We start from the raw sequence: 21866 nt of genomic DNA on the forward strand, positions 1-21866 counted from the left end.
ACACACACACACACACACACACACACACACACACACACACACACACACACACACACACACACACACACACACACACACACACACACACACACACACACACACACACACACACACACACACACACACACACACACACACACACACACACACACACACACACACACACACACACACACACACACACACACACACACACACACACACACACACACACACACACACACACACACACACACACACACACACACACACACACACACACACACACACACACACACACACACACACACACACACACACACACACACACACACACACACACACACACACACACACACACACACACACACACACAGGGTGTTGAAACACCTAAGACTTAGAGGCTGTTCGAGTTGAACAGCGCTTTTTTCGGCACAGCTTTCCCGAGCAGCACAAGTAATCAGCTCAGTATTGGACATGTACTGAGAAAGGCCGATGTTACAAGGGACCAGAGGGAAACCATCCATTTTCAATATTGGGCCGATTAACTATGCTGCTTGGGTTGTCAGCGGTGTAGTACATCAGAATATAGCTAAGACGTGCTGACTAGTAGGCTGGTTAATTACTATTGAATAGTTAACTTTTAACTATTGCCGTCAGGCTTCTTAATTATAAAGATGCGTGTAGCACATATCAATTTTTAGAATTTCGAATAGGTGGTTACCGTCGGCGCTGTGGCCCATCAAATTCCGGCTACATCGCGCGAAAATACGTGCAGCTGCCGCAGTGGCTCAGTAGTTATAGCGCTCGGCTGCAGGCCCTAAAGGCCTGGGTTCGATCTAGAGACCCGTGTACTGTGCGATGTCAGCGCACGTTAAAGAACCCCAGGTGGTCGAAATTTCCGGAGCCCTCCACTACGGCGTCCCTCATAGCCTCAGTCGCGCTGGTACGTTAAACCCCAATAAAGCATGAATCAAAATACATGCGCTTTCGAGAAGCCTGCAGGCAAAGCAACTCATCCAGTGCACGTAACTCGCCGAAATAGCTAAAGTTTGTTGGGTCGCAGCGCCGAGGATAACTGCGTTTTCGAAATTTTAAAAACTGATATGGATGCTATTTACGGTCAGCTAGACGCCTCTCAATTATTAAGGAGCCTTAGAGTAATAGGTAAAAAGTTAACTATTCAATATTAATTAACCAGCCTGATAGTTAGCACGTCTTAGCTGTATTCTGATGTACTGCACGGCGACAAAGCTGTGCCGAAAAAACCTTTTTTTTTCGGCCAGAAGAACGCGCTCACTGCGAAAGTGCGCTCTCGCCGGCTGTGTTATCTCTCTGGAATAAACTATAGCGGCGGGCGTGGCGCTATTTTTGTGCGCAGCTTTTAAAGGGGGTGTTGCACCTAAGACTTTACATGATTGTTAAAAATAGGCTTGAGTTAGAAGAGCGCTTTTTTTTTCGGCATAGCATTGTCAGCCGTGTAGTATATCAGAATACACTAAGACGTGCTAATTAACAGGCTGGTTAAAGAATTTTGAATCGTAAACTTTTAGGTATTACTGTTGGACTTCTTAATTATTGAGAGGCGTGTAGCCCTTCGTAATTAATATTCATATCAGCGCTTAGAATTTCACACACACGGTTGTCCTCGGCGCTGTCGCCCAAAACATTTTGACTATTTCGTCGAGATAAGTGCACTGGAAAGGTTGCTTTGCCTGAAAGCTCCTCGAAAGCGCATGTATTTTGCCGTGATGTAGCCATAATTTGTTTGGCCGCAGCACGGAGGGTAACCGCATTTTCGAAATTCTAAAAACTGATATGGATGTTACTTACGGTGGGCTATACCCTTCTCAATAATTAAGGAGCCTAACAGTAATAGTTAAAAAGTTGGCTATTCAATATTAGTTCATCAGGCTGCTGGTTAGCACATCTTATCTGTATTCTGATGTTTTATACCGCTAACAATGTTGTGCCAAAAAACGTACTCTTCTAACTCAAAAAGCTTATTTTTAAACATTATTTACAAGTCTTAGGCGAAACGCCCTATATATCCCTCCATCCCCTGCCTTTTCTTACTGTCGCTCCCCTCGTTCTTTTCCTTCACAGTCCTCTCTCTATTCATTTTATTTTCGCTAGCCGCTAGTCAGGTGCTTCAGGCTTTGATAGCAGATTCCATAGCTAGCACCATCTTTTGCTTCCATTTTTATTTGATTATTAAAAGCACTAATTATATTATAATATTGACAGTCTAAACATGCAGACATGAAATCAGGAAGAATATGCGTTTTGCCTGCCTGCTCAACATGCAGAATGCACCTGTTAATGCCTGGGCGCGTTGCTATAGACAGCGAGGGACTATAGGCTTTTCGTGGTTTCAGTGCCCCGAAATCTTTTGTAGGCGCCTGTACGTTGAACATATTCGCAAACCGTAATATATTATTCTAGCTTTATTGCTTATTTATTCTGTTTTATTAACAAAAAGCGGCAAAACTCTTTCAGTTGCCGGCTTAACGCAACCGCGTCTCTATTTCTAAACCTCTTAGACTTTCATTTCACTCTTATCGACGAATGTATTCAACTTCGTTGAACTGCTTGAAGGTGCTGCCGTAAAAGTGGGCGATTGGAGCCGGTACTTTTTTTTTTTTAGACTGGCAACGAATAACGCTTTCAACACCCCTTACGCGATCACTGAGGTTGTATCATGTTATAACAGCCCCATGTGTATTTGCCCAACTGAAAAGCAGCTGCCAGAAGAATGCGCTGCCTTTGTTATGTATGATGTACGTGAATCCTTGACATTATCCAGTCATCCATGCCTTTGCGCTAAGCTCGAGGCCTGGCCGGTATTTTGAAATGTCCTTCAACATACCCAGCGGCCGTTCTCGTTTCCGCGTTTGTGCTTTCGCTTGACTGATCATCGGCTTCAAACGGATCAAGACGACCTTTTAGAGGGTATTAGTCACGACGATTTATTGGTGTTGAAATTTAAGCAAGAAGACTCTTTAAATAGGAAGACAAAATGACAGTGACTTCCGTGAGTAGAGCTGCTGTCGGTACGCAGTTTGATAAACAAGAACTCCTATCGTCAGCAAGCGGCGCAACTACGACAGCAAAAGAAGGAGAACGATACATGCGTTCTTTGTGTTGTTGTTGTAGTGCCGCCGTTTTGTTGCATCGTGCACTAACTCACCCAACAATCTGTTATTGTGATGTAACGTCAGCTAGCTCGCCTAGTGGCGTTCCAGGCCGCATACAACAGAGAAACAAGTCTGGTCAACACGAGCAAAACAACACGTGTACAGGCAATGGCGGCCGGGGGCAATGTAACCCGAAATCAGGCTATTGAGGATCAGCAGAGACAACTTTTATGTCGTGTCGCCGCCCGTATACCGAGCTGCCTGTTATGATTTGTGTGGCCAGTTGCTGAAGCGCATGACTGAGTTTTTGTGTACCTTCATCACAGTAAATATTCTTTTATATGATTTAGTACCTTCCTGCTTCTAGAGTGTTAGTTCTGGCAAGGATTTCGTCCTCTGTTAGCATGGTAGAGATCTCGGCCAGTTGGTAAAATTTGATTCCTGACAGACAAGGCAAAAATGACTAAGGTGGACTACAGACGAAGCTCATGAAAACGGACAATGCTCTTTCTTTCAACCGGGGTTTACCTTTAAGCGTGTTTAATAGACATTCCAGATATGATTGTAGAAAGACTGATGAAATAAAAGAACGAGAAGTATTCATGCAAGTACTTCTCGCCTCTTACTGCGGTCACGTGCAGGCTTCCACCAGCACGTGTTGGCAGGCTCGCGTAAGTTGGTTACCGTGACAATCATCTTGCAGTTGTGACGTAGGCGCCTGGAAGAGGAGGCCTCTCGGTGTTCTAGGTGGCGTTGAGCATGCGCGGTATGTCGGGGAAGGGGCACAACATGTGGAAGCCACAAGAGCCACAAGCGGACAGCGTGTCGCGACATTTAGAGAGAGGGGCGACAAATGCATAAGCCAGCTTCGGTTGGTGTTGGAGTCTGGGAATTGGTCGTAGTACCCGCGCAGTACGGTGCTAAGGCAGGGACGCCAGTACAACTGAAGGCGAAAGTTGGACTAGTTCGTGCGTAGTAGTAAATAGCACACATCTGCTGTTTATTTGTCGAGCATCAACTAGCCTACGTTTGTCTTTAATTATTCTACTTTCTAGTGAATTTTGCTCCGTTCTTCCACATTTCCTTCTGGTTGACCTTTCAACGACGGTTATAAATTTAATCACCAGTGTCGTGCCAGGATGTTCACCTTAGGATGGTACAATCGCCTTGTTCCGTCGGAAGTCTAGAGCTGTGCCCCGTGAGTCCCTTGTAGGGCGATAGACTTTTTGCGGGTAAACCCTGCGAACGCATGTGTTTTCGCGTTACAACATGCGGGACTTGAGAAGGGGAGAGGCCCGAAGACGGAAGAGTACGAGAACTGGCCATGAGTAAATGCACAGTAATTCTCTCTTGGTGGACACCTCACTCACATCGTGATGAAAAAATTAAAACAGTTGGTTTTGAGGGAAGGAAAGGGGCAGTAACGGTCACACCTTTCAGTAGACACCTGAACAGCGATGCGAGGGAAGTGATGAAAAAGGGAGTGAAAGACGGAAGAGAGGGGGAGACACCGCAGTGGAGGGCTCCGGAATAATTTTTCAACGTGCGTCTTGCTCAGTACGCTTCATTCTTCTGTTGTCTTTTCATCGCTGCGTGCTTGGCATTTTTTTCTTTCTTAAATCGTTTTACCTGCAAAATTAACTGCAACTGAAACGCTCTCGGAGCATCAGAACTGCGCCGTTAGGCAGCTGCTACGGTGCGTGCAAATGAAACCATTCGCGGCCGTGCGTTAAGGGTATGTATTTATAGCTAAAAAGAAAAGAAAGGACAAAACGCTTTATTTTGAAAGAATGTTGCTATTGGTGGAAAAGTGTTTTCTCCTTCATTTTAGTCTACTGCATACGTGTTACTGAATGAACATTTTCTGACTCGCAGTCTATATTCTCGCTGGTTGACCTTGTTGTACGCTATCAATATTTAGCTATTCACTTACAGTGCATTATGGACATGCTGCTTTTAACCCATTTTTCAGAAGCACTTAACATGCATTTGTTCAGTGTTAGACATTTTTATGAATGACAAAACTGCTGCGACTCTTGCCATGGTCGCAGATCTTCCAGCAGTAGCATTGCGGTGTCTTAATTAAACATACCCCGCCTCTTTATTCTTGTTACTGATTTGTTTAAGTGCATGTCAGCCACGAAGCACTTTACTGGTCATTTAATGATGTCAGCGAGATTCACAGTACAGAGTTTAGTATTAAATTTTACGTTGTTCATCTTTTTTTCTTTGCACTTAAAAGAACGCACAGTCATCTATTTGTTCTCAAATGTGGCAGCTATGACATTTTGCTATGTCTCCCGGATTCTTTTACCTTCCTGAGACAAGACAAGTGTTGATCATTACGTCAACGCAACAATATGTGCAAGCCGCAGTGAATGTAACGAGGGACGGTTCTCTATTAACAAACAAACAAACAAACAAACAAACAAACAAACAAACAAACAAACAAACAAACAAACAAACAAACAAACAAACAAACAAACAAACAAAGCACGTTGAAACTAGTGACATTAATCTACAAAGCCTGCTCACATTTCGGTGTGTATGTTGATTTCAGTTTTGCCGGAGCGAAAGCTAAAAAGCCCGAGAGTGGTCAGCTCAACTTTCTGTTAGCGACCAGCAGCCGAGAGAAGCAGTTCTCCGACTTGGCTCTAAAGAACGGCGGCGCATGCTGCCCGTGTGAATCTTGCGAATGTATTCACGAGTGACCGCGTCGGTTTTTCAGGAGCAGCGACGTGCAGTTTCTCTGCTGGAACATATTTTTAGGCCTCTTTTTCTTTTGTCCGCCGCCACGATCCCTCAGAAACGTAGGATCATGAACCAAACGAACCTTGCATCTTATCCGTAAAACAATTAAGAATTGGAGATAGGCCTAGAGAAGCCCCCGCAGTACCCTCGTCGGTGTTTGATTTCTTGAAAAGTGGGGGGGAAGGTGGGGGGGGGGGGGGGGGGGCATACTTTCAGTGTTCAGTACTTCAAAAAATGGGAAGAGAAAACGACACCAGTTTCTCCGCCGGGAATGTGGGGCGCCTCATTGGATGCTACGAGGAAGCTTAGTACCTCCCACGGTGAATTCTGTAGTATGCGGAGCTCTGTATGCAACATACCGTAGCAGGCATTCCGTCAGTCATGGCTGCCAGAAGATTTAGCAGGTACGCCAAAGGCCGTTGAGCGCGAATAGTCTCTTTGAGTCAAAGGTTCTGACAAAATTAGAATAAACGATCGCCAGTTTTGATAAGTTCATAACAACCCGTTTTCACACTTGCGTAACATAACAACGTGCTGGCGCAGCGCAAGGTAATTACTGAAGCGGCATGATGTTTCTCGCCATCCACCTGCCGGCCGTTTACACGTCTTCACTGCAAAAACTGCCTGCATAACGCAATTAATTTTGCTAGGAAAAAGTTAGGTTGAGGTCCTCTGAAATGATCATTCAATGAGTGCTTAGTGCATAGGTATTTACATTTAGGCTTTTGGGTGTTCACGAAGTAATCAAGTAAGCACGGTGTAGCAGAAGAAGAGACATCTGTTTCCTTGATGGCACAAACCTCGCCGCGTTATCAGTACAACTACCATCGCGTCTTTCGTTTACGGTGCGCATTTGAACTCGCCCTTGCCCCCTGACACGATGCGCCATCTTCCGCTCTGTTTACAAATCATGGCCGAATTGAGCGTAGAGACTGGGTCAATAGCCGAGGCGGGCTTTTCGTGCGACCACAACCACAACCGTGCAAGCTAATGTGTACTGCCACCACTGCCACTTAGCAAACTTAGCACGTTTTGAAATAGCTTTTCATTCGCAAGGCACTATCTGTATTACTGGAGCCTTACTATGAACGTTTTTTTTTCCTCTGGTGCGGTTGGCGTAGAAAGCCGTATGCGACACGTGAACTATGCCAAGGCTCTTTTTTGGATGGAAGGCGAACTCCGAAAGGAACAGCGCGATGTTACCGCGCGGCGGTAAAAGAATCGAAGCAGTGCGACTAGCTTGCAGATTGGACCGAATGAGCATGTGCTGCCTAACCGTTTTTACATTCATTATCTGCGCTAAAGAAACCTGATTGATCATTATTGAACGTGCTGTTGCTTTTAAAAAGATGTTTTTACTACCTCCTAGTTCGGACACTTCAAGACATAACGCGTTTTGGAGCACTGAATAATGCGACGTGCTTAATGACCACAGGAACTCGAAGGTATGCGCCTACTTACGTCGACACGCTGCAAATATTAGAGGACAGCACCAACGCATGCGCGCCAAGGAGGACGGGGAGAAGTGGCTTAGGCAAAAGTGCGCGCCGGTTGCAACTCTTCGGGCTTCGGTGAACCCGATGAAGGTCACTTCGGCCCAAAAAAAAGGAAGAGAAGGTGCGCATCGTTCAGCCATTAGCAGCCCAGACCTAGCAGCCCTGCGGGCATCCCGTTTATCTAGCTCCGTGCAGTCATCGTGTGTAATGGACTCGGAACGGAGGCAAGGAAAGGGTGCGGGTTGTGATTAGCGGAAATAACACCACCGTCACAGCAGGAATTGGCGTATCGATCCCAACTTTGCGGGAAGGAAGCAAGAAGTTCGCGATCATGCTGACGCTCGGATGCGAGCCGCTGCTGTATTTGTACAAAGGGTCTTATATGAAGGGAGCATGTAAAATTAATTGCGTGAAGCGTTTCGTATTAGAGGTATACAAGAAAAGAACTTTGGGCACTGTGTCAGGGTCACTACAAAAAAAAAAAAAAACTTTAGTGGCTCAGAAATAGTTTTAGCTTAGTCTTGTATTCATAACCGCGGTTAAGCAACCTTCCTTCTTTTGTAGCTAGAAAAATAATTTTGTTACTGCAATCTCAAAACTTTTGCAATCTTATAATATTCGTGTAGACGATGGATCACCAGGTAAAAAAAAAAACATGTTTTAAATGCGGTCAAAGTTTGAATGTAGCATGTGAAGTCAGTGCTTTCAAGCTCTGGAAAACACAACAAAAAGCACAATCAGTGTTCTGGCTGTCTAACCTCCTTGAGGGATTGTAAACTTTGCGTACAGATTATTTTGTTCTAATTTTGTAGCACTAGTTCCGAACTGAAGAAAAAAAATTTTTCGATACCAGAGCGTACCGAACTGCGTCTCTACGTGCGTATCATGGCAGGAAACGGACAGCCACATGCTGGTATATCACTCTCAACTTAGCTGCGTTTTGTTACACATCCAGGACAAATATCAGTGAGCCGTGAAAGACATCTGTGTTGTGTTGGGTTTAATGGTGCATAAGCGGCTAAGGCTATCATGCGTCAAGCTCAGGGTATAGACTTCTGTTTGACAGGTAGCTAGGCGTTAAGGGAAGCTATGATGCAACTACAAGCAGTTTTGCTAAGCGTCTAGCGCACATCCTGTCAAGACATGGCAAGGTGTATAGTTGCCGTCTCATAGCCGGTCTAATGCTGTGTCAGTTTTGGGTTACAAGTTCACAACTTACAAGACATCCTGCAAGATTTGCACATGTTTCAACGATGATTGCTACGCCTGGTAAAAAATATCTGACAATATTTCTTCTAGATTTATTACGTCTTGAATCTCTGTCTTCGGTCTCAATAGAACTGCGTAAAAACGTCCACCCCAGAGTCACCAACGCAAGAAGGTCAAGCGTCACGGAATTAAAACCCTGCACTAACCTCATTCAACCAGGAAATCTTAGCTCATCTTCATAAACTCATGCCTTGTGGAACATTTGTCGAATAAAAAATAAACCGCATCACAATGGCGTCCTCATATGAGCACGTGGAGAATTGGAGATCGACAAAGTTGTCTAAGGTATTTTTATGCCTATTAATTTATTCCTTTAACTGCATGATTAGTCAGGCTTAGATGTGAGGTTGCGCCAGTTGAAAGCCTTTACTGCTGAATTAACACACACGCAGAGAAAAATAATACTCGAAAGTGAAAGCTGTCCTTGTACGGGCACTTCAATAAAACTTCGGTTGGGCCTAGCTGGTACATGATGTTGTGAATGTGTAGGTTGCGCAACCACGGGACGAACCACGAAGAAAAGACAGAGACACACACAAGACATACGGGCACATCACATGCTTTCTACATTAAAAGGTATAAAGAAATGTTCTGTAGACATCAGCGACAGATTGTGGGCCAAAAAAAAAACTAGTGCAATGGGTATAAAAAGCTTGAGATATAGCTTGAGATGTCTTACTTTATCTTTGTGTAGTCGCCTACTGGGCGTACTGTTGCACCCTGCTGGCAGCGACCTCAAGTATCAGAGCTGGCTTCTCAAGCGATACAGTATTACGGTGCTGACAGCCGCGCGCATCGCTGTCTTTGTTTATGCTGACGCGAACAATAACAACGCACGACAAACTGTCCCGTGTCGGAGCTCCATTCCAGCTGCAAGAAGCCAGACCCAGAAGCGAGTCAGTTCGGAGTTGGACTAGCCCATGCCAGATCATGTTCGGAAAACAGCGGGGATGCAAGACTGGGGCACTGTGTCAGCTTTCCTGCCTCCGCACGGTTTTCTCAACGTTCCCAGAAGCGTGTGTTCCCCAGGCCGTAATGAGAAACCATTCTAGAACTGAGCAGCGAGAACGCTTCTGCGGCACCGCGGCGCGTTCTTCTGCCGCGCTTATCGCCTCTCCGTTCCTGGCAATGGGAGCTTTACGAGGTGCGTCGTACGAAGTGCATGCTCGCTCTTGGCAGTGTGTGACTTGACCGCGCGGCAGCTTCACGGGTGTCGACGCGCGCACCACGCATGATAGGTCAACCGTCGAGATCCGAAATATATTACCGCTGTCACAGGCTCTGTGTAAGGCAGCCTTTTTTTTTTCTTTAGGAGAGGCCGCCGTCGCTTCAGGTTCCCGGTATTAAAGGAAGAGTCAGTGAGGTGGAGTGTCAACATATGTTGGAAGCGATTTGTTTACTGCTGATGGCAATGAACACGTCGTCATAGGCCTCCACTTGTCAGTCAAGTGTGCTCGGCTTTTTTAATGCTTTCAGGTTCCAGAGCCCGCACGAAAACTTCTGGCAGCGCAGTACTTGTTTAGAGACTATCATCACACCGTATATTGTCAAGCGCAGCTTGTTCTGAATGAAAAAAAAGAGAATAGATAAAAATGATGAATCGCATCTTTTCTTTAGTCTTTGAGGCGTCGGGAGTGCGAGTTCTCTGAAATTTTTTTTTCCATACTTCTCTTATTTTCAGCCGACAAAATGCGGAGGTATGGAAGTCGTAACACAACAGGTCTCGTGAAACTGGCAGGAAGAATTATAGTTTTTGTGAGTGAGCGATTGACATTTTTATTGGTTGCAAGAAGCAGAATTCAATCCCTGTGCGATGCTTTTATTCCGAGGCTCTACATGTTTCAGCCGCCGCCTCGACACGATCCACCTGGAAACAAGTGTAAATAAAGTGAACGAGTAGCTTTTCTTTTTCATTGCTTCGCTGCTTTTATCGGGATCCTAATGGTTATCTACCTAGAAGAGCCTTAATCGTACCGCAAACGTGCTATGATACACGACGAAAGTACAGGATGAAAGGGCATCATAACGTGAGGATCTGCCTAATGTGCACGGCCTGCCTCACTCTGATTAAATCCCTTTCACCAACGCGTCAGCTCTCTGTTTTAGAACGTGCTTCAGACAGTCTCGTTAAACGTCGCATGCCACTGCCACGGCCGAAACAAAGGAACCATACTTCGGAGCAATAGCGCAAACAGGACAAGGGACCAAGAACGAGTAGACACAGACAGCGCTATTGCTCCGTCCTGTTTGCGCTATTGCTCCGAAGTATGAACCAACAAGCTCGAATTTCAATGTTGTTAAAGGTACCATAGTTACAACTGTCGTATTCATAAATAATTGTGATGCTACATCTTAGGACTGTTAGCTCAACATGCGAACTATTAATGCAGGTTTAGCACTTAGCAGCATATCGAGTGCAGGTTGCGGCGCAGCCTGGGTACATCAAATGCACGCATCAAACACGTATCCACGTAGGGCGCCCGAGGGGACCACGGCCACCGCTTTTGCGTCCCCTCCCCTCGTTCTCTCTGCAGGGCATGGGTCTTATTGGGCATGCGTCCGCAAATTGCACTGCTGCAGCAAATAAAGCGAAGACTTTTAGTTCTACTTAGCTAAAGCGAAGACTTTTAGTTCTACTTAGCGTAACACTTATTTCTAACTTAGTCATAACTCAGACGACGTTCGAGTTATAACTTAACTCCCGGCCTGCAAATTAGACTGTTTGCTGACGGTTGTAATTTATACAGAAATGTAACTTGTCCGAATGATCAGATTGTGCTTGAAAGAGATCTAAACAGCAATTTGAAGTGGTGCAGGGAATGGTGCACACATATTAACGCCGAGAAATGAGTGTTTCTTCGTATGACTCGTAAATAAACGCCAACTCATTTTCGTTATGCGCTATAGGTTCTTCACCACTACGCGAAGTTAACAACTACAAATACTTCGTGTTACCTTGCTTTCTACATTGTCGTGGAACGCTGTTTGTTCTTAAACTTTTCCCACACTGATTCTTCAGACACGAACTCAAAACGCCCCTCCCTATGTGAAACTACCCTGTTACTTTTCATTTGTTAGACCAAAGCTAGGATATGCACACACTGCATGGGATCCTCACACTAAGTCAAATATCAAGCGCCTCGAAAAAATACTAAGAAAAGCTGTCATGTTTGTATTTAATAAATTCGCAAGTCTCTCGTCTGCCTCTAAAATTATGACAGAAAGCTCTATACCTACTCTTGAATCAAGCCGAAAACAGCTGAAGCTTGAATTACTTTCCCTACTTTTGAACATTGAGCTTAAAATGAACCAGTCACCTTATATAACGCCAACAGTAATACGGCACACAAAACATCATCCTCAATCACTGAATCTCTATTATGCTCGAACAGATAGGTTTAATGAGAAATAGGTTTCATTTTTTTTTTTCATTTTTCCTCGGAGAGTATCGGACCGGAGCGATAGTTTACAGACCGCCACATAGGGGGACTAAAAATTATGTAAATTGGTGCTTGCTTGCTCCTGATTGGTTTATTATTGTTTTTATGCATCCTATGCCTCTCTGCCTAGGTCCAAGGGTCCACGGTATGTAATAAATAAATAAATAAATAAATAAATAAATAAATAAATAAATAAATAAATAAATAAAAACGACATTAATAAAGACGACATTATTACCTTGCGACGCATTATTCTGCAGGCATTCGAGCTACATGACAATCAAAAGGCATCAGGTGCAATAAAGGGGGAATTTGGGGCTCTTTCTAGATTTTGTTCTGCCTCCTTATCCGCCCCTTTCCTTGTTTTCGGCGGACTTTGGGAACAGTGCCGAAAGAAAGCAAAAAAAAATACTTCAGACACGCAAGACACGTAATCAATATCAAAGAAAAACAGTCAGTTAAAAGAACAACGAAATCTAACAGCTTGTTGCTCACATCGCTGCGTATGGATTTCTTCCGTTCTTGACAGCTCTGCAGCCTCGATTGAAGGCTTCTTCGAGGGGATAAAAAAAGAAAGAAGCTGCATGCAAGTTGCAAAGCCTAAGCAGCCGCGGTGTGAGCAAACCTAACTGAACGACTACACCGGAACGACGAGCCCACTACATACACTGCGCTGTTCCACATAGGCCCTGACCACCTTGTCGGCCGGAGTTCCGATAACGATATGACAAGTGCCTGCGCTGCGTGTCTCATGGCTGACGCAACACGCTTTCATCGAGTGCACAAGCACTGCACTACGTCGCGAGAAACGGAGTGAAGCGGACACTGCTCTACGATCCGCGTGTTGTCCTACGCCGCACTACCCAGTAGTACTCGTTGGAGTGCTGATAACGATATAAATAGGGAAAGGGAAGAGGGCGGGGGGGGGGGGGGGGTCTGCCGGAAGCTCTCTGCTCCTCTCTGGATGGCGGCGTGCGCTGTGATTGAGAGTTCGCTTCTCTAAAGCGGCCACGTGAGCACACGTAGGACTTGAGTTTGGGACGCGTTAATAACCCCCCTTTTTTTAGGGTCATTAACGCGTTTCTGTTAACTCTTCTCCCTCGCCTCGGCTCGGTACACTTGGTCCTTGGCCGGAGAACTTCTATTTCTTTCGCAAACGCCCATGCACGTTACCTGTTTTCTCGGTGTTCTTTGTTTCAGTTTACTTGTGCATCCAGTCTTGATTTCATGCTTAGCTAATTGTTCACATGCACTTTAGCCTATTTTTACTACTTCGTTTCTTGGTACTTTGAATGTGCGGTGCTTTTGTGAAGTGTTGTTGAATTGTTGGGGCGCATTCGCATTTTTCCAAGATTTAATTTTGTGCGCGAAAAGAAAATTCCGAAAAACAATTATAGAAGGCGGCTACACGATAGCCAATTTGGTAGAAAACTTTCTCGCTTAGCTCCTTCGGATATCCAGCGCGTTTAAGTGTACGAAGGGAAGGCGAGGTGAAAACTGCAGACGAAACTGGTGATCATATTTGGGTTTATTTTTTCTCTCTTCCGCAGACTCTGAGCTGGCGTACAGCAGCCAACAAGGCGGGGCCCCGTCCGTGCTGAGTCAGTTCTGTGCCATTTGTGGTGACCGGGCGACCGGAAAACACTACGGTGCCGCCAGCTGTGATGGCTGCAAAGGATTTTTTCGGCGGAGCGTTCGCAAGAACCATTTGTACTCGTGCCGTTTCAACCGGAGCTGCGTTGTGGACAAAGACAAACGAAACCAGTGTCGCTACTGCCGCCTCAAAAAGTGTTTTCGTGCCGGGATGAAGAAAGAAGGTACGTATTGTGAAACAAAGGCCTTCCCCTCATGCACCGCGTGTGAAAGAGGCCCAGCGAGAGCAGCGCTGCCGTCCGCTCTCTGCTGCTTACCCGATATCGCATCGGAAGCTCGCAGTCGCGTGCGATCTGCTTTCAGCGTTGTCGTATAGCCACCGTGCGAGCAAGAGGCTGTTTGTAAAGCCCGAAGGAATCTTCCCACGCGTCGGCGGCAGTGTGCGGTGGCGTGTTCTGGCTTACGAGACGGCAGCGCACAGTGGAGTTTGTGTTGAAGGTGTGCGGCTCAAAACACGGTGTTGCCGCTTGCCTCGCTTTTGAAAGAGGGAAGTTCTTATAATGTGGGGTAGCCTACTCTAAAACTAGCCAGTAATATGGGATTTACGGTTGGTGAGCGCTATCGTCTGCAGGGTGCGGTACCTCTTTTCAGCGTTTATCTACGGAAGGAAGGTAACGACACAATACTAATTAGCGTAGAAATTGACAAAGAAAGCGGTTTTCTTCATGTACGAAGGCAGTTAACTTCGTGTCAGTCGACAGTAGCAGTAAAGTAGTATTCGAGCGAGACAGCGATTCGGCTCTTTTAGTGCGAAACCACTACTTAACTTGGTCAAACGCAACCACTAATTTTTTTCTTTATTACCGGGCTTCAGCAATAATATTGTGGCATCCCTGACCTTGAGCTACCTGCAGAAATTAAATATTTTCGCGATTGGGTTTCGAAATCGCGGCGGCGCCAGCAGATCAGTTTGGCCGGCCACTGCACGAGAGCACTGTGATATCGCCGCAGCTGATGGCGCCTCGTGTTAATATGCCACACACTCTGGCGTTGTGCATTTCACAATGTCGTCTTCGTCAACTTCCATCTGTGCGCAAAAGTCACGAAAGGAAAGGAAACGCTCATAACTGGCTCCCTGGGCCAGTGGCCACCTCAACTGCGCTTTGAGCTACGTGGCGGTCGTGACAGAGATGTGCGCTGCTTGCGCTTGTGTTGGCAACGTATTGGTAGAAATGCGGAACTCGTGTAATAGACGCCGGCGTTTATTGGATTCATTTGTGTCGGCGTTGACAACGTTGTAGACTCCGCTGATTTTGAGGCAAGGCAAGGCGCATAACCGGCTCCCGTGGAGAGCTCAATCGCGCTTTCAGGTACGCGCCGTTGGTGTCCACCTGCGAAAACCTGCTTTCGCACAATATTTCGTGCTTACAAATGCTAAACCACAAGCATTTTTCCATTGTTCTCGCGGCGAAAAAGCCGTGGCCTGTGTGTGTGTGTGAGAGAGAGAGAGAAAGAGAGAGAAAGGCCTCCACCCCAGCGCCCCTTGCAAATTGGAGCGCATCGGGGCACCTCCCGGCCCGGGAGGTGTCCCCTCCGGGACGCCCACCATCTCCTACCCGCGAGCCTCCTACCACCAAACCCATCCACTCATCTCCACCCTCCAGAAGCCTCCATCCACCAGCAGCCCACACAGGAGCGCAGCTAATATGATACGGCAAAATCACAGCCGCGAAGGGAAGGCGATCGATGTAAAAGCGAAATGTACAATCAGTGCTACTAACGAATTATTGTCGCATCGTATGATCACCTGTATATTTTTATATTTTTTCATTTTTTTACAGGACTGCAAAATAATCGAAAACATGTCGATGCTGGAATAGACTTGACTCTTATGTGCTTTAAAAAAGCGTGGTGTAACGTTTTATTCTCTTTAGAAGCGACGAGTTCAAAATGAGCTGTGCGGAGGTTCACACTATAGAAATACAAATGGGGGGGGGGGTTAACGTCCCGAAGCGACATAATGGCTGAGGGACGCCGTAGAGGAGGGCTCCGGGTTTAGACCACCCATCCGGGGTTCTATAACATGCGCTGACATCGAAAAGCACACGGGGCGTTTTTGTATTTCGCCCGCATAGAAATACGGCCGCCGCAACCGGGATCGAACCCGCTACCTTAGGATCAGCAGCCGAACGCTAGTGTCTTTGAGCCACCGCGATGGACGTCTTTACGCCGTGCTTGAACTTATTGGTGGAGTTTTAACCAACGAGCCTTTATCGGAGCGAATGAGGGAATTCGCGCCAGTGCAAACACCGTGCAAGGAGATCTGCAAATCCTTTAGAACTGTTTTACTTGAACACTGATAAAGAAATGCAACAGAGCCATTGCTGTGTTGTTGCAAGTTTTCGCACAGTTTTGAGTGATCAGCAATAAGTTCTCGCGCGAACTAGTTGAAATAGCTGAGAATGCGCTTTTACATTTCCATCACAAATGTTCGAGTGTAAGGATGGTGGCTCGAAAACACACACACACACACACACACACACACACACACACACACACACACACACACACACACACACACACACACACACACACACACACACACACACACACACACACACACACACACACACACACACACACACACACACACACACACACGCACGCACGCACACGCACACACACACACACGCACGCACGCACGCACGCACGCACGTGTGTCACAAATAAACTGACACAAATTCAAGTGTCAGTTTAGGCCGGTATTACGTACTATTCATATTTACGTACACTTGGTCTGTCCGGTGTATAGGACATCACAAACGCATGAGTGATACTGGACCTGGTTCAACAAACGCGAAAAAGCCGTGAAGAACTCTCAGCACTTACTTTTTTTTATTTTAAAAGTGAAACTTCTCCACTCCACATGGAGTAGGAGACAGCATTACAGTAGGGAAAGTAATTTGGGGTCTTAAATTGCGCGTCTTGGTTACTAAACGTCAACATGGAGTGTAGGAAGGCATGGTGAGGTGGGCTTACTTTTGCAAAAGAAGAAAAGTGCAGACGATGCCATGGAATCTCAGTCAGCTGGCTTGTCTTGGGACTATGTGAACGTCAAAAAGAAAGAACGCACTGACACTCCTCTGCACGAGTCAGGCACATGGTGGGCACAGCGACAAATGGTGTGCGTGCGCGCGCCTTTTGATTACCTACGATCAAGAAAAGGAAGTTTTGGTGCGAAAGCACTACTTCACGAGGTCTATCCGGCTCACAGAATTTGTGCGAGGTTTTACCTTGAAGGTGCCCTTGGCCAAACCACAAATAAATGAATAAATGAATAAATTTTGCGAATAGAATTCGATCCCGCGGTGGCGCGAAGAGGTCAGCTTTGCTGGCCAGTGCACGAGAGCACTATATGCTATCGCCTCAGCCGATCACGTCTCGAGTTAAACTGCAACGCACTCTCGCGCCATGCACTGCACGTCGTCGTCTTCATCAACTAATACTACTATCGAACTACTAATATCGTCGCCAGACATGCCGACGACCCAGCAAAGCAAAACCATGAGTCAACGAGGCTGAACATACGCTTTCGCACGTCAACTCGTTTACGCTAAAACTCTAACACTTTTTTTGTCGTTTAGTGTCGTTCCTTAGTTATGCCGCGGTATTGGCTGCCCTATTTGCTTGTATATAGGGTGATTTTTTTAACCTTTCAAGATTTGTTTAAAAAAACTGGGGGATACGTCAGTGCAGATTGTGCAGGTAGGCTGTATAGCAAGGCGGACATTATGCCCGTGATGTAGCTAAATAATTAGAAGATTAATTGACAAATTTAACTAAACGTAATTTAACGTAATCACCTTAACCGCTTCCACTTCGTAGACTACACAAATGGGGTCTCTATTTGCTCCATCACAAATGCGAGCGGCAGCAATTTTAAGGTGTGCAACGCTGAACAGCCAACTAAACGAGCTTTGGAATGAGTATTTTCGACGTTCGATATTTCGAACCACATGCCGATAAATAAAATTTATAAACTGAGCTTACCTTCGTTGTTGACGACCTTCAATTTCCCAATATAATCTTGTTCCCTAAAAAAAGAGCTTATTTGTTAATTTTGGTAAATAATCGTCTAATTACTTACCTATGTCACCTACGTAATGTCCGTCTTGCTATATAGTGTACCTGCACAAGCCGCATACATATCTCTTACAGTTTTTTAAATAAAAGTCTGCAAAGTTTAAAAAAACCACCCAGTTGCGTCAGGCGCCGGACTCACTGAGTGCTATTCGTTTTCTGATAAACCTAATTTTGCCTAAATTTCGAGCTCCGAGCAGGTGTGCAAAGAACACAACCTTCTGCACTGAAACTATTGTGTATATCTCGAGCCTGTCCAATAGGGATGTTTGCAGTTAATTGTTGGCGTTTGCATACGTCCTTTAACGTCGAGCATCAAAGGAATGAGCTTGTCTCAAGCTTCACTTCAAAAAGTATTTCGTGGAAGCGGGTTGGCAAAACGCAGGGGCTTGCCTCATTGGTATTAGTGACATCATTGTGAAACCCAAGGTGACGGCGCCCTGCTGGAAGTACATTTCAGATTAAATTAAAAATCGTAACCAATAGTGATCAATAAATATTTGATTTGTTAAATAGCTTCTTTGTACGACTTCCTATTTATAGATTGTTCATGAAAGTAATCAACAAAGATAATTAACTTTACGTCGCGCAACAAAACAAATCGTAAAGGGGATTAATGACTAGTGTTGGACAATGAAAATAAACAGAATTGTGGAACAATTTATGAAAAAAACCCTATTTCGTAGCAGTTTTAATTTTTAGTAATTCCACCCATTTCTACTCGCTAAATGTCCCCCTCTCCGCGCCTTCCCTCCCCCTCCCCAAGAAAACAAAACGAAAATATGTACCACGGAAACAAGGACCCATAGGTGTACTATTCACTGCGCATTAACTGATCCAGATAATACTCGCGGACGTCCAGAAGTGACTACTAGACACATCACGCTGAGTTCTAATACCGGTAGTTTTAGCGCTCGTGTGCGCCGGAAGAACGACGAAAGAAGATGTTGAGACAAACTGAATGACTCATGGTGGATGTCAGCGCACGTCAGACAACCCCAGGCGCCCTAAATTAATTTGGAGCCCTAGTCTACGGCGTCCCTCATTCTCCATGTATCGCTTCCGTACGTTAAATCCCAGAATTGCTAGAAAACCAGCTACTGTAGACGCTTTATGTATATATTTTTTGTTACCGAGGAGGCAAAGAGAGGTCGGTATTCACATCAGGTTAGTATGGTAAGGTTGACTAGACCGGCCTGATGTCAAGAGGCAGGAAAGCTAACCTGGATTGTGCGCGCGGAGTTTACATTTTAAAGGCAATGTCTTTTTTTCTTTTGGTCCTAGGTTGAACGAAGATATGTTAACAGCGAAACCATTCACGCGCCCCTAAAAAAATTAAATTCCATTGGCTCGCTCTTGTCTGTTTTTATATTGGGCTGGTTCATAAAATGTCTTCGCGCCACGAAATAGAGACTTGATATATCGATATTTTTTTTCTATCCATGCTCCGTACTTATTATTTAGTTCGCCGGCTTTTGCACCAGCCATACAATGGCCTACAAACCGTCTGTTTCTGTCGTTCTTCAGTTTCTGTCGTTTCGAAGGGAATTCGCGCATATTTCGGTGTGTCGGAGGGAACGTCGCATCGATGGCTATAGATGTTGCTGGATCGTGCGGAGCGAACCTGGCTAGTGAGTCGGGGTTTGTACCTCCTACTCTGTGTTTTGTTTTCTGCTCGCGCCTCACTTCCTGTCAGTTATACGAAGCCAAGACGCTAGTATGAATTCAGGATTAGCCAGCCAAGTTTTGTGGAGTAGAAGTGACTCTGACGTCTTAAAATGAGTGCCCCTTTTTTGTGTGTATGTGAAAACTTTTTGTAGCAAGGTCAGTGCGTTATACGAAAGTACGCCTGCAGCAGCTAAAATCTACTTCCTGGTCAGTGCATCATGACATCACCGGATGCCTTGTAAGACTTAGCAATCGGATAGCGGGATACCGAAAGTACCGATTTCCTTCTTCAGCACGAGAAGAAGGAAATCAACGGATTCAGTTAAAAACTGCGGGGTCAATGTTCAGCACACTTAGTTTATGTATACAATAGCAGTAAGTTATTAACTTTATCGAATGCTTTAGCAAAGTCAAGAAATATGCAGTCAGATGAAAAAGTGGAGTCCAAATAGAAGCGCAAGTCGCAAGGGAAGTAGTTAAATATCACAAGAGGAAAACTTTGTGAAGCTATGCTCTGTTAGAGAGAAGAAAGTGTTATCCTCCCGAAAATTAACAAGACGTGTAAATAAATGTACCATTATTTTGCATGCTATTGATCTCAAGGATACCAATGGTTAGATGGATTCTGTTTATGTACTGGTACGACCATAGCAGTCTTCCAGTCTTCAGTAGTACATCATGATGATACGATTGTGAGAATATGCATTTCATGATGATAGAGCTATACTCTTTAGCATTCCGTATAAATTAGCCATTTATACCATCAATTCCGCTAGAAGATGTTAGTTTTAAATCGATAATCGATATGATGCCTTGCAAGTCGAACATGGTGGGATCTATCGCGTATTGATCGCACTGTTGGAGATGGGGACATTGGATAACATTGGATGAAGAAGGAAATCACTTAACGAAAATATCATTTAGTACAGTAGCACAGAGGTGGTCGGGAGCTGGTTCGACGGTGGGTGCAATAGCGACACTTTATTGGTGTTTCCTGGTTTTATTACGTTCCAGAAGCGTTTTGGATTAGTCTTCAGAATCTTCAGGAGGGTTACTTTAAAGAAGGCGTGTTTAATAGATTTCAGTGTTCGTTATTATGCTGAAGCAGCTATCTTGTATGCTGTCCAAATGGGCAGGTTTTAATGAATACTAAGTAGCTCCAAAAGTCTTTTTGGCTCGTCAACACCGGGTCTGTTGTGCGCCGTGATCAATTTTAGCCACAGCTGCGCATGCGCGAAACCGAGCGACGTCACGCGGAGCACAGGTGGACGCTGCTGCCGCAGCCATCGTCGCCGCCGCGCGCTGACTCCGTCGTCTGAGCGTCGCCGCTTCTCTTCCTCGCCACCGTTTTACCCTTTTTCACGCGGTCGCCGCCGCCGTCCCAAGAGGAGAAGGTTCTTTGGCAAGGCGTTGCGAGAACGCGTGAGCGGCGGCGGCGGCCCTAGAAGAGGCGGCCATCCTCGCCACCGTTTGACCTTTCGCCGCAGCCGTGCGCATGCACATTTGAAAGGAGGGGTGTATAAGGCGCGCTTGCCCAGAGAACAGGCGCACAGACTCGCCATGGAAGGAGAAGCACAGTCGGACGGCGCAGAAACACCGATGCAGAAGAGGTAGCTTGGGAGTTGGCTGAAAAGCAGCGAGAGTTTTTCGCTTATCGAGGCTTAACCTTAGCTAAGCCACAGCCATTTTTTTGTTAGAAAATCATTTTAAATATCTGTTATATCATGGAGCATGCCCATCGGAGTACACAACACTATGAATCAGTTAAGGCACTTAATTTCGGTACAGGCACCAGATTGTTTTTACTGAACGCTCGAGATAACCTGACAAGAAAATAGCTAAAAAGGAGCCCAGTTATTAAGGGTTACAAAATGAGCTTTGTTACAGTCGCTAATGGTCTTTCAGCGTTTTGACTATGGAGCATGCGATAAATCGAACGTGAAATGCAAGATATCGTGATCACTCAGGCGGGGAATATGTATTATGTATGGCATGGTATCTTCAGGTGATGTTAGTACAAGATTTAGGCAGGCGGAGAGGCTATATGCTAAAGGTCCCGCCATCAAAAGAACGGGTCCGCGGCCCATGGTCTCGCCCGATGAGTGACAAATCCAGTCTTCTAAAAACACCGGTTTATTCTGGATGCACAAAAAGCACTTTTCAAGGACACAGGGACGACAACATAACATTTTCAATATAAATATATTGAAACTCTTCCTGTCTAAAAAACCATGGGCCATACAAATACTCTCACAACAAGCTAATAAGTTACAATTTAAGGAAGGACATGAACTCTGCGTGCATCTTTCAAAAATATAAACGAAGACACAAACAGGAGTCAAAGCGCAGAAGCTGTAATGGCGAATCGGCAACACAGGGAACTGAGGGCCGAT

General features: G+C 45.5%; 1 protein-coding gene across 5 annotated transcripts in view; it reads left to right on the top strand.

Annotated features, from left to right (window-relative positions):
• Window positions 1–21866, top strand: part of Hnf4 (Hepatocyte nuclear factor 4) — a 107223-nt gene that overhangs the window by 52850 nt on the left and 32507 nt on the right. For 4 of the 5 annotated variants that reach the window (XM_089580062.1, XM_089580063.1, XM_089580064.1 and 1 more), the window contains exon 2: window positions 13623–13889. The exons of the other annotated variant lie outside the window; for it this stretch is intronic. In XM_089580062.1, coding sequence (XP_089436188.1) covers window positions 13623–13889 — 267 coding nt within the window. The remainder of the gene's footprint in view (window positions 1–13622; window positions 13890–21866) is intronic. 5 annotated transcript variants of the gene reach the window in all.

Source organism: Amblyomma mixtum, chromosome 3 (genome assembly GCF_055824585.1).
Source record: "Amblyomma mixtum isolate Tamu chromosome 3, ASM5582458v1, whole genome shotgun sequence".
NCBI lineage: Eukaryota > Metazoa > Arthropoda > Arachnida > Ixodida > Ixodidae > Amblyomma > Amblyomma mixtum.